Source organism: Electrona antarctica (genome assembly GCF_951216825.1).
Source record: "Electrona antarctica genome assembly, chromosome: 6".
Lineage (NCBI taxonomy): Eukaryota > Metazoa > Chordata > Actinopteri > Myctophiformes > Myctophidae > Electrona > Electrona antarctica.
The window spans coordinates 22009451-22023038 of record NC_136811.1 but is presented as its reverse complement, the minus strand read 5'-3'; the positions used below and the strand labels follow the sequence as shown (position 1 = coordinate 22023038).

The following is a 13588-nucleotide window of genomic DNA, read 5'->3' as shown; positions in this document are numbered from 1 at the left end:
AATGATGTATATGAACCCTTACACTGTGACTGTACTTTTGTTTACCTGCAAATAAAAAGTAACAAATGAAAATAAAATGGTTTTGGAGTCACTCTGATCTAATAATACTGTAAAATGCCTACAAATACAACAAAATGACTGCTTAACTAGAGCTGAAGCCAATCTTAGAAAAATCTGAAAGACCCGTTTCGTTTAATGACTATAGAACGACCGCAACCATGGCTGACGGATGGACAGACGGATGAACAGACGGACGGACAGGTTCCAAACCTAGTCTCGGCCATGCCTTTTGGCCTGGTGGAGACAATACCATGTTTTTACCCAGTGACTTCATATTCATGTGGATTCTGGAATCTATGATTCTCTGGTAGTCCTAATATCTACACCTCAAAGCATCAGGAATGACATTGTTATTGTAGTCTATTCTATAGGCCCATACAGTCTAAAATAAATGCAGTAATGCTGTATAATTCACAACAATTTGTGTGCCGTTCTTAATGAATAATCATCAATCAGAAGCTATATGGAAAACAATTTGGTTCCAGTCAGTCAAAATCGCCACACACTGTTCAAAAAAAGTAAATAAATATATGAAATTGAGAATAAGCTGCTAATTGATTCATTAAGTATTAATTTAGAATGTCACACAGTAGTGTATTGTACTTACCATAGAAGGCTTATAGAACAATATTGTCATTCGAGCTGTTTTGAGCCATAGAGAAATGGGGATCCACTCATAATTTATATGCCACATGGGGTCCGACACGTGGCATTGCGTGCGGTTAGGGTTGGGGACAAATTGGACAATGTTAGTAATGGGGCGAGTGACGCAAGCTTGCGTCAGTGGCACATCAACATGAAGCTCTGAGTGCATTTCCTCTATCACAAAGTAAACCATCAAGTTTTAGCCATTTCTGGGTCATGGCTCTCTTGAGTGGATGTTGTCTATCCATGTCCAAATAAATGACTCACCTAATGCATGCTCGTATGTTTAGCTGTTTTTGGATGAAGAAAAAAACTAAATGGATGGGTGCTCAAAACATATTAGTGGTCCCTCAGGAGGCACATCCCAGTAAATTCAATGGGAGCTCGAACAAAAGAAATAAACTGAAAAAGGAGAAAGTCTGCACACCGTTTTAAAAGCTTTACCAGAGCAGAAAAAAACATATCGTTGCTGTCGGGAGGAAACCTCATAACTCAATTTGAGGTTTTTGATTTTTGGCATGAATCAGTGCTATTGAACATGATCATTCAAGGCACTAAATGATACCATGTCTCGCTAGATTTGTTTTTTTTATGTATTTGCCACTGTTTACCTGCATTTTTGCCATGAAAATAATTGTGTAAGTGTTGTTGCTTTCATGATCAGCATGATAAAAGGCGTCACTCACTTCACACAAGTGTGATTTTTAAACTAACCACAATCATGGACAGAGAGGAGAGGCTGAGAAAGAGCAAATTGTTATTCCAGCATCAACCAGGAGAAGAGAGTTCAACTGACCCTTTTGACCCCGTCTTCATCACTGCCAGTCCCGAGACAGCCCATGGCCTCAGAACGTTGTCCGAAGAACTCCCCTAAGGAGAGACGCAAATAGCTCTGGTTCCCCCTATCAAACTCAGACGACACCTGGGAGGCCCTCATCAGGACGTGGCTGTTGGAGGGCAGCTTCCAGGAGGTGTCCGCTAGAGTCTGATTACCACTGGCTGCTTCTATCTGCTCCTCCTGAAGGAAAGGGACAATTGCAATATTCACAAGTTAACACCAGACAATTAAAAGCTATGTACTGGATTTTGCAGTAAGCATGCAAGAGTTCCAGTAAAAACGGCTAACGAACCTGCATGAACTGGTTCTCTTTGTCAAACTTCTCTTGATCTTCAATGATCTTCTCAAGGGCATTACCTGTATATGAGATGAAATTAGTGTCAGTAAATGTTTATACCGGTAGTAGTTTTAAAAAATAAATCACACCCGTGTGAACTGAGTGGTGCAAGGTCTTATATAGCCTGATCAGCTGTGGTCTGACGTCACATACTAACCATAGCAACCATGCTCGTTTTTTTGGTACGAACACGTGTACACGGGTACAAAGCCAGTTGTTGGAGTGGTCTGCACCACTCAATAACCATAGCAACCATGCTCGTTTTTTGGTACGAACACGTGTACACGGGTACAAAGCCAGTTGTTGAGTAGTTTGCACCACTCAAAAAGAATCACACCCGTGTGAAGTGAGGGGCTCTCTTGTCTTCGTACATCATCCAATAAAAAGTGAATATACTTCATTAATTAATTTGTCAACTTATGTTATTATCTTTTAACCATGATACAATGTTTTTTTTTTAAAACGTATCTTTTTCGTATCGATTTTATGCGATTGGTTAGCCTATTTGCTCGTCTACATAAGACGTACATTTTCCTTTCATTGTCAATGGCATTTAACACAATCCATGCCAGTACACTACAATAGAAACACAGACCAGTGTCCAGCGTTTCTATTTTTTTTTAAGACGCAAAATGACATCCTGCCACAGGGGGTTATAGTGCTTAAAACGTAACCTGTCGTTCCTTGGCTTGAGTTAATGTTTGTGTTGCCACGAAAGCCAATTTGTTCAGACACATGACATCATTTCTCCCATCATTGTCAATGGCAAAAGTGAGATGTGAAGGGACGAAAAGCTGTATATAGGAGGGGCTAGTGCCCCTCAAAAATCACACCCGTGTGAAGTGAGGGGCGCTCTTATCATCGTACATCATCATGATGTAACATGTCGATTTGCTCAGACACATGACGTAAATTCTCCATTCATTGTCAATGGGAATTTAATGTCTGCAAGACGAAAATCCATTCTACACCAATAGCTGAATATACAGTAGGGAGGGGCTAGTGCCCCTAAAAAAAACTGAGGATAGATAAAAGCATCCAGAGGCCCCACAATCACAAACTGGTACTTACATCCAGGAACAAAGTCCTCGCTCTGAAAGTGGCCAGCATCCTCTGGTACATTGCCATCAAATTCCTTCTGAAAGGAAGAGTAGTAGGCCAAGTCCGTCACCCACTTCCCCTCTTCATTTTGGTACACCACACTTTGAGTGGCACCTAGAGAGAAGAGATGCGCAATGCAGTGACTTCACACTCATGTAAACAACATTCCTATAGCAGGACTTAACCAAAATGTAGACCTGAAAACCTACCTATAAATAGTGTTTTAGTGAAGTTGCTTCTAGGCAACCAGTGTTGTTCGTGCTTACCTTTATGTACTGTAGTATAGTAGAGCAACACTCAACACTATATACTAGAGCAGTGCTATTTTTGGCACGCATTTTTTTAGTTTTAGTCAGTCTTAAGTCATTTGGACGAAATGCTTCATTAGTTTTAGTCACATTTTAGTCATTTCCATCCTTGATAGTTTGAGTCTAGTTTTAGTTTATTTAGTCAACGTCAGATATTCGTCCTGAAAAAAGGGCTGTTGACGTCGTCATTTACGTTATGGTCATGCCTGGCGAAAACAAACACGGATATAGAGCAAGGACTTCCAAGGAGAAGAATGTCTATTACTACCTACAACTACTTTTAAAACCAAACCAAAAACACCAGAAACTTTGCTCTCTGACCTTGCTGAAACTCCTGTTCCAGGTTTTCTGGACAGTGGTTCCAGCCATCATCGGAATCCTCCTGTTCCTGGTGGAAGCTCTGTGAGAAATATTTGGGCTCCAGGGAGGTGGATAGGAGGTTGTTCTCGTCCTCACTGGTGTTGCCTGACGGCCCAGCCGCTCTGGCATCACCACAAGGTCCCCCCCTTAACCCTAGGGAAGGCCTGGTGCCGTCAGGTTCATCATAATCATCATCATCATAGTCAGGGGGCTGCACCTTAGGGACAGTAGGTAGCACAAAGGTTAAAGCATTGAAGTAAAATTATCCAAATAACATAATTGAGCATGGTAATAGTCATTGCAAGCAAGTTACATAACTCCCATCCCTTCTACTCAGAATTTAAATGTGAATAATGGGTTCAAAGCTAGCTGCAATTTGCAACTCTAGATTTTTTTATAATGGGATGAATCTAGAGTTGCAATAGAGAGTATGCGCGTGACATCATCATCAAACCCAGAAGTTGTGCAGGAATGCCTACTAAGTGGCAAAAAACGATTTTCTGGCCTTGCCCGCCCATGCATCCAAACAGAAAAGTCCTATCTGATTGCATTAAACAACATTAAACAATGTTAAACTCACTTTGCCTGTTGCTATGCCACTCGATTTGCCACTCGATGTGCCATTCACTTTAAGCATGCGCATACCCTCTATACCCTCCATTGACTCCCCATTCATCCAATTTGCGTTTGCGATCTGCTTGTATGAAACAACGTTAAATTCACCAACATTGCAGCTCTAGGCCAAGCTTGAATTATCCTCTTTCAATCTGCCGAGCTTTTGTTTTATAAAAATCCACCGTAGACATGTTGTGAGCTACTTTCTGTCAAATTCTGTGCAGGTGATTCTTTTTCTAAGTGTTGGAGTTTGGAACCACTCGTTTTTATTAACGGGTCGTGCTGCTGCCTCCTGCATTATGTGCAAATTCGAAACAGGTGGTACTACACAGGGCCGTTCAGTGACTTCGACAAGGGCTTCCAAAACACTTAGAAAAATAATCACCTGCACAGAATTTCTTGTCAGAAAGTAGCTCACATGTCTATGGTGGATTTTTATGAAACAAAAGGTTGGCAGATTGAAAGAGGCTAATTCAAGCTTGGCCTAGAGCTGTAATGTTGGGTGAGTTTAACGTCATTTAATACAAGCAGATCGCAAAAGCTAATTGGATGAATGGGGAGTCAATGGAGGGTATTGCAACTCTAGATTCATCCCATTATAAAAATATCTAGAGTTGCAAATTGCGGCTAGTTCAAAGCATGCTCTGAGCAGTAGTAAGCGGAGGAGTGCAGTTATTCTAAAACTTGCATGAGGGTCATCATGTTAAAAAGGCTTTTCCAGGGTTGTTCACATTAGATCGCCATGGTTACTCAAGAGGTTAGAGTATAGACGTTGTGGGCCCTATATTTGGTCGATCAGGGACTCCATATTTGGATGTTGATGACTCACTGCAACATCCTCATGATAGGAGTGAACATAACCAGTGTATAAAGGTAAGTGTGTCCTCAGTCCAGACAAACCAACACCTCCTCCCTCAACTATGATGTATTACAGTTATGTGAGCCAATCGCTCACATAACCAAGACAGTTCATACACATACAAAGGATGAAGTTACCATTTGCTGCCCTCTAGTGGCCAGAAATCTGTAATTGCAGCTTACACCTGTATCTACATTCTACACTAATAATAATAACATTTTCATGATTGGATATGTATGGATGGGACTGTAAACAATTCCATTGCCATGTGATTTATGTCCTTTCGTAGTGTACCTTGGAGAGGTGGAAGCTACTCTGTGTGGCCTGCAGGTGGCCAACTGTGTCCTGAGATCTCCAGTGTCCCGCAACACTCCAATCCAACGCTGCCTCTGTAGCAGGTCCACCTTGTGTACCGCCCATGGCATCCTGGGAAGAATTAGGACCAGTTAAAGTGGTCATTTGCATTTGGCAAAATGTCATAAGTTATTGTCTACACAATATGATCTAGTCAAAGAACGTTAATGATGACAAACTCTGCACACATGCCCACTGCATTCTCGTGGTGCATTGGTGAAAAGGGTGGGTGGACCTCCGCCAACATTTGCTTCTACTCTTGACAAGACAGGGTTAGTGTAGAGCTATAGCCCTGTCTTACAGCAGCACCCACCAGGACCTCCTGTCTGTCCAAGGTCATGCTCCAGTTGACTTGAGACGTTCTATGAGATCCCCCTAAGGCCCCCAGGGGGTAACTGATCTCTCCTGTTCCCACGGGACCCACACGGTCTCCCATCTGAAACCACACACACACACACAACCACACACACACACACACACACACACACACACACACACACAACCACACACACACACACACACACTTTAGAAAAATACTTTAGCAGCCAGACATTTTGGCAATCAGGTCATTCTCATATATACTAGCTGCTAAAGCCCCCTAAAATTCCCAAAGAGCCCCACAAAAATCAGCACGTGCAAATAGTTTCCTTGCTAGACAAAAAAACACTTCCATTTCCGGCGAACGACACTATTGGATTTACTCACGGGATATAGAAACTGCCATTTCAGTAGTATGAAATGCAATAAAGTAGCAATACAAAATGTAATTGCTGAAAATAACAAGTGTGTATTGAACCACGGAAGGTGTACTGTACTGTTCAATATCATACAGAGAATCGTATACTAATTTCCTGCATGAATCAGAGATTCATGCAGGGATTCAAGGCAAGACTAGGATATTTAGCACTAGTGTTGATTAGAGCATCTCTCGCTACCTCAGTGTGTCTGGAGAAGCCATTTCTTCCAAGTCCTGCCAGGGTGTTCGGATCACTAGCCTCGTCTTCTCCAACACCACTACTACCCACAATCCCTAGCGCCCGCAGGACATCATAGGTGGACTGAGTGGCAGTTGGAGCGTAAGGGAGGGTTGACACCCCTCCGTCGTTCCCGCTATCCTCACTCCCACTGCTCCCATCCCCGCCTCCTCCGTCTCCTGATGTTGTACAATGACAAAAAAAAACACAAACAGGTGCTAAGGGTTAGAAATCACATGTTGCCTTGTGATGCTGTTGTTCATCAATGAGATCACAGGATTACTTTTTTTCTTTTTAATCCAAGAGTCCCAATGCACTGAAGTACACAACGTACAGCATTTCTAATGAAGATGCTGAACGAAGGCTCCCTGTTTACTTGATGTTGACGATAAATGCTCTTCTAAGTGCCATCTTCAGAACTGGCCTTATTTAATGTCTGCTTAATCTCAAATAACTTAAATATCCCAAAAGACATTAATGATCGTAATGTCTGCCTTTGTATGTAATATTATCAGTATGTAGGGGAATCAAGCCTGTTACCTGGTGGGGCGGCCATAGCTAAATGGGTAGAGGCCGCCTGGGAAACAAAGTCCCTAGGTTGATTCCTTGCCCGGCTACATGTTGAGATGTCCGTTAGTAACATAGGCCCTATTATTGTTCTTCCCAATAATAAACTAGAAAAAGTGCCCTTCTGGGCACAGGTCTCCACCAGGAGGATAGGAGTGTGTGAGATGTTTGGCAAAATGTTTAGGAGTAATATAAACATGTTTTTTTTGTTTTAGTTTTTTGCAACAATTTTCTTCATTTTGTTGAGGAAATGCAGAGCCACTCATAGCATCTCTGAGAATAGAATTCTGGATGAGCAGGACATGTGCAGCATTTTGAATGAAACGGGCCACTCCTGAAAACTTTGGAAGGCAATCTTAGCCAATCAGTGTAGAATCGGAGAAATCCAACAGACTCGTCTTGATCACATGACTACAGAGATCATGTGGACCGATTTGCGTGAGATTTGGATGAAATCTGTGCTACTAACATAAGCAATGTGTTTTGCAGAAATCGGCCTCATGGTGGCGCTATGACCGGCAGATGTGGAGGGATGCAGGGACAATGTTTTTCCATGGCCTCTAGGGAGTGCGCATACATAAGTTGTATACAGATCGATGCAGTTATAGCTGAAAACAGGAATTGGCCTGTTATAGCGCCACCGTGAGGCTGATTTGGGGAAAATAATTGTGGCATGTCGTCCTCGGCCTAGTGGAAATGTGCGTGTATAATTTCACGGAAATTGCACTGTGTTTGTGATTTGTGGCATTTTGTTCGAAACGGACCAATCGTGTGAGCTTTGGAAGCCAATCTTAGCCAATCAGGATGGAAGATGGGAAATGGTGCCGCTCCGTGTTGATCACATGACTATGGAGATAGTGTATAACGAATTGTGTGATGTATGGATAAAATGTGTACGAGTAATCTACATAAATGTTTTTTGCCTAAATCGGCCTCATGGTGGCGCTATAACAGGCCGTTGAGGAAAATTTGGGGCAGAGGTTCGTCGTTGGCATCCAGGGAGTGTGTGTGCAAAGTTTGGCATGGATCGGGCCAACGGTGCCAGAGATTAGCTGATAACGGACGGACGGAAGGACGGACGGACGGACGGACACACACGGACGGAGTGCAAAACATACTCTCTCCCCATGCCTTCGGCCTGGTGGAGACAATAAGTACTGAAAACGTGAAGCTATCCCGGCATAGGTAGAACCAGTCCAAGCGCAGTGAAGAAAACCCTTTTCGCAATATTGTAGCCACTATCCAAAAAGTAAAAGGCATTTCCTGAGAACGTAGCAGATGATTGTTTTTTTAGAGGGATGCTAGCTATGTCCAGCTTTGAGGGTCTGTGTAAACACAAACATTGAAGACAAAAGTGAGGACTTGTGTAAACACAAACATTGAAGACAAAAGTGAGGGCGCAAATTGTGATCGGCCGGAATGACATTTGTGATGTTATGATTGGTTGAGCACGGAATGTGATGTATGACGATAAGAGTGCCCCCTCACTTCACACAGGTGTGATTTTCTTTTCTTTTTCTTTATGGGAAGTCAGCCAGTTTCATGTTTCTAAAACTTTCCAGAAAAAGTTTATTGGTTTCTGAGTAAGCCTGCCGGAAACCAATAGAAGACTTCAGACGTAACCTATTCTCTGAGATAATAACGGAGGCTGGAGGGTGAGATTCCTAAAAGGGGTAACTCTGTATGCCGTTTACCTGTGACAGGGGGGTTGATGACCTGGCCTTCGGCAGACCGTCTGTGTTCAATCCCAGTCTGAGATTGGCTTCCGCGTCCACTAGAAGGCTCGTCATCAGAACTGCCTCCTTCCAAACCCGGTCTAAAACTGGGACGGTTACTCTCCCCAACCTGCTCCAAACAATGAAACTGTATGTCAATACCACCAATTTACTTATACATATCATGTGATAAAACCACAGCAAACCTCCTACATAAGGTATTCTGATTCTGTGCAAATGTAGAAACAACGATACATCAATAGGCAATGTACACCAAGGGAAATCTTTCATGCTGCTGCTCAATCTGAAATACCTCACACTCATTAATATCTGGTATTGCCCAGCACTGCTATTTCTTGTAAACATGACTGTGACCGTATGTATTCCGCATGTGCAATAATCATTTTCTCCTATACCATTCTGCCCTACTACACCACCATATATTATACACCATGCATTTCTAAACTCCCACCAGCTGTCTGGAGGTGCTTGGCAGCAGCAATCTAGTCCTGGGAGCCTGGCTGTTCCTCCTGGCCACCTCCAGTTCATCTTCGGTGTCCTCCTCATCACTGGCAGGACATGAATCCATGCCTGTTGCGGCCAGCCGCACATCAGGCATCTGGAAGTCATCCTGGAGTGACAACACACAGAATTATATAGCTGTGAAAGTTACAGTGAAGAATTAGCGAATGACCATGTATGTCTGATCACCTGATCATAGTCATCGAGGAACTGGTATCTGTTCTTCTCTGGTTCTGCAAAGCTTAGGTTTGAGGCAGCAGCATCAGAGAATGCCGGTAGTCCCTACAAACCAATGAAGACAGAAAATCAACATATTTTCTCATTCAGAGAAAAACTGAATAAAGTGAGTAAACGCTGAGTAAATAATGTACATTGATTTGTCGGCAAAGTGAAAAATAAAGTGAAGAACATGATGAGCAGAATTGAGGAAAGGGATATAGAGAAGGAAGAGGAAAGTAGAGATAGGCTTACTGCAGCAGGAATCTCCTGTCCTTCCACTCTCCCTCTCTGCATGGCAGGAGGGAGTAGTTTATTAGAGTACAGCTCCAGCTCGTCATGCAGATTGTTTACATCAATGTCATCATCTGTGGACCAAACACACAAGCGGGTTAATATCTGTAGGTGAAGCCACGTTCATTAACCTAGCACTCTCAATCATGCACAGTTCTCCACATCTACGTCTTCTCAAAATACGCTCAACTGGATTAAATATTTGAAGTACTACTACTACTATTACTCTCCAGTCTCCATTGAGTCCATTCTTCAGTCAAGTATGATTTAAGAATTCAATGCCATGTAATTTAGTAGCTGTGCAGAGCCATTAAACAAATTTTGAGTAGTGAAATGTGTCACTCATTCAAATAAAATGAAGAAATACATCATTCATCATACATCATCATTCCAGCCAATCACAATTTGAATGTTCACTTTTCTGTCCTCAATAGGTACTTTGAGCACCCCATAGCGATGGTTTGATTGGCTGAGCAATCAAACCATTGCTATGATTCACACAAACACACAAAGCTGGGCATATGAGGGGCTAGCACCCCTCAAAATGTTAAGTTGGGTGGGGTACCTGTGAGGTCACTGTTTATGCTATCAAAAGACATGAGTTTCTCATTGGCCAGGAAGCTTGAAACACTGCCACTTAAACGGTTGCTGTCTGCACCTTCACTCTCTGGACTGTCATCCTCAGCTGTGGCAGGCACAGTCTTGGCCTGCATAGATTGCACCAGGGAGAGAAAGCATGAATGAAACATACTGGGAATATTTTCCTCAACATTGGTCTATGGGACAACATCTCACTTTTGCTTCTTGAAAGGTTTTAATTTTTAAGGTTTAACAACCATTGAGAGAAATGGTTGACTGAAGGATTAAACATGAATCAGACAGACAAAAACATTGATAGTTAATTCTGACTCCTGAGACTCTTACATCGAACTGTATTATCAGTTAACAAGACACTTGACCTTTATGGGAGCTACTGCTCCTAAGGATCGGTAAAAGGCAAGTTGAGGACATGGTTTGCGTCGTAAACCATGTCCTCTGCCTTAGGAGGACTTTGCGTTGTATGACCCAGTATGTCATTTGTTCTTGTTAGGTAATGTTTTAGGATGCCGCAGTAACACAAATACACCTCGAAAAAATAAATGTATCCATTTATAGTACTGTATGTTGTCAACTAGCCTTTTATTGTAAATACATACGTAATGAACCTGTATGAAAACATTTAGAAAATCATGTGGTACCTTATTTTCTGTTACATCCTTATATCCAAACTTGGCGAATGTCAGCAGCCCAGTTGAGATATCTGGCAGAGAAAATACTAACAGTTTTATTCACGTCTACACTTTTTTTTTAGCTCTCTATGACACATAACAGGGATGGCTAATGCAGATCAGTCAGACATCTTGCTCAAAAAGTACTCTATTATTACTTTTATCCACAGCATCAGTGAGATCAGGTAGGGAGAGCTCCAGGAGAACTCTAGCAGAGTTATTGCCTTGGTCTACCTGCTGAGCTCTACAGGACCATTTCTTACCAAGTTCTGTGGGCCTCCCAGAGAGCAGGCCCGTCTGTGTGGGAAGAGGGCCCCGCATAGGCCCTTTGACTCTGGACTCACTCTCATCCAGGTCAACGTTCACCAACATGTTTGAGATACGATGGGCTGCTAAGAATACATTTGCATCCTCCCTGCGGAACAGATCGTTTAGAAGAGCAGCATGATCAGGGGGAAGAAATGGAAATGATAGTGAAAATGAATGGATGAAGCTGCAAAGACAGTAGGCATGGCCCCCACCTTCGGAATACTGATATAGTATTGATTTCAGCTGACCAATTCCAAACATGACCGACTTGAATTACTTCAGTCTATATTAGTATTTAGTTTAATGACAAATATTACATTTGTATATAATTCAGGGTATGCGCGTGGCATCATCATACCCAGATGTTATGGAGGAAGGCCAGTACTGAGTGGCAAAAATCTACTTTCTGGCCTTGACAGCCCATACATCCAAATAGAATCTGATTGCATTAAACGTTAGACTCACTTTGCCACTCGATTTATGCATGCACATACCCTTTTTTTTAAGTCCACTGTATTTGTATTTAAATTCATAAAGATAACATAACTTTAACAAAATGCATTTGAAATTAAATAAAAATGTTACTTTTGATTCCAATAATATGCAATGTGGCCCCCTGGAATGAGTTTGGAAATAATGTGGCTCTCCCCATCAAAGTTGCCCACCCCTGCCCCCTGGCAAAGCATGCAGAACAGGCAAAAGACAATTTAGATACTCACAAATCATCTTTGAAACTGAGTGCAAACTTTGCCTGATCTCCAATGGCTGACTGAGAGCTAGCCGTTGACATCTGACCTCCCTGCAGATATGAGTTCTCAGTGACCGCCCCTCTGTACAACAGAAACAGGAGTTAGTTCTAAATAGACACACAGCCGATCAGCAAGTCTAGGGCTCCTGCAAGTACTGACGACTTAAATGGCCTTTTTTCCTTCACTCTTCATTCATGGGAAATTCTAAATCAGCTGATCAATGCCAACTACACCTCTCTCCTTAGTTAGCATGTGGACAAAATAAAGCTTGAGTTGTACACTAGACTTTTTTTTTTATAATAGTGCTCTCATGTTTCCCAGTTACTACTGTGTATGCAAGACACAACTTTGGTTATGAATTGTATTGTTAGCTTCCAACTAGTCAGGTTGGCTGGTGTTTGAGCAAGTGACACAAACACAACGTGAGCAGTAGTGACTACTAGTACCAACCCAAATCCCTCCAAGCCAGTGAGCATTGACCCACCTGTTGTCAGCCCCATCTCTAATTTTAGCCACTGTAGAGGCAGCTACTGGAAGGCCTGGGCCAGATCCCAATGTCACATTCCCCAGTGTGGCACGGCCAATCCTGCCCACAGAGTTGTCTAGGAAGCTGGGGAATCCCTCATCCTGGAAGTTGCAAAAACTGTCTGCCATGGTGTGAAATGGACGGGAGACAGCCAGCTGTGCAGTGGCTCAAGTTGACTTCATGAGAACATCATTAGGAGCACTGCAGAATGAGGAGTAGGATGGCACAGCATAACAAAATACGTTTCAATGATGCACAGAGATAATGTAAAACCACTGTCTTAAGTGTCATCACAAATTCTTTAAACGCTTACTTTCTAATGCACCATGCAGTCCACAACAGTCACTGTGAAACAGTATTATGGTGTCAACCTTGACAAAAAAAACCTTAATATACATGAATGTGTGAAACCATGACGAACATTGTTATGTACCCTGCTGTCTAGCAAACTGGCTAACAGAAAGCTAACAGCTAAAAACAAATGATGTTGCCAAACTCACAAAGCTAATTCCTGAATCGTGATTTCCCATAGTCATTGAGCCTCTACTTAAAAGTACAATGAGATACAAACACATGGGTTCAATTTAAAAAAGGCGGATTGCAAACCTTCAGTAATGACCAAAGACAAGAACATTGCCTCCAATCCACTACAAATGTAATGTAAAAGTCGTGCGTGGAGTTCAACTCACTCAATCTTAAGAGTTGAGATGGAGGCACGGGACTACGGTTCAGTCACCTTCGATCCAGAGTTTAGCGGCTAGCCTAATATTAGTTGAAGGAAACCAGAAGGTTGGGTTACTCCTCGTTCATTCGGATGCTGCTACATGATTCTTGTCCATAAAAAGCTCATTACAAACAAACCAAACGATGCATTAGTTTGAGGAATCTCACGCAGTGTTCAAGTCAAGATATCCCACAGGAAGCCCGCGCGAGCGTCACTTCGTGTAGGCGGGACTTGTGGTAGCTTTACA

The 13588-nt window shown here is 42.5% G+C and overlaps 1 protein-coding gene across 1 annotated transcript in view; it reads right to left on the bottom strand.

The window, feature by feature from the left end:
* The window catches only part of cep192 (centrosomal protein 192), a 41661-nt gene extending 28073 nt beyond the window's left edge, over window positions 1–13588 (bottom strand). The window contains exons 1-17 of the mRNA XM_079504624.1: window positions 13307–13588; window positions 12576–12818; window positions 12062–12172; window positions 11297–11448; window positions 11004–11065; window positions 10331–10472; window positions 9727–9839; window positions 9445–9537; window positions 9206–9364; window positions 8713–8863; window positions 6413–6630; window positions 5779–5913; window positions 5418–5549; window positions 3611–3866; window positions 2952–3095; window positions 1836–1900; window positions 1502–1723 (exon numbers count right to left, since the gene is read on the bottom strand). Of these exons, the coding sequence (XP_079360750.1) occupies window positions 1502–1723; window positions 1836–1900; window positions 2952–3095; window positions 3611–3866; window positions 5418–5549; window positions 5779–5913; window positions 6413–6630; window positions 8713–8863; window positions 9206–9364; window positions 9445–9537; window positions 9727–9839; window positions 10331–10472; window positions 11004–11065; window positions 11297–11448; window positions 12062–12172; window positions 12576–12745 (2325 nt within the window). The 5' untranslated portion in view covers window positions 12746–12818; window positions 13307–13588. The remainder of the gene's footprint in view (window positions 1–1501; window positions 1724–1835; window positions 1901–2951; window positions 3096–3610; window positions 3867–5417; window positions 5550–5778; window positions 5914–6412; window positions 6631–8712; window positions 8864–9205; window positions 9365–9444; window positions 9538–9726; window positions 9840–10330; window positions 10473–11003; window positions 11066–11296; window positions 11449–12061; window positions 12173–12575; window positions 12819–13306) is intronic.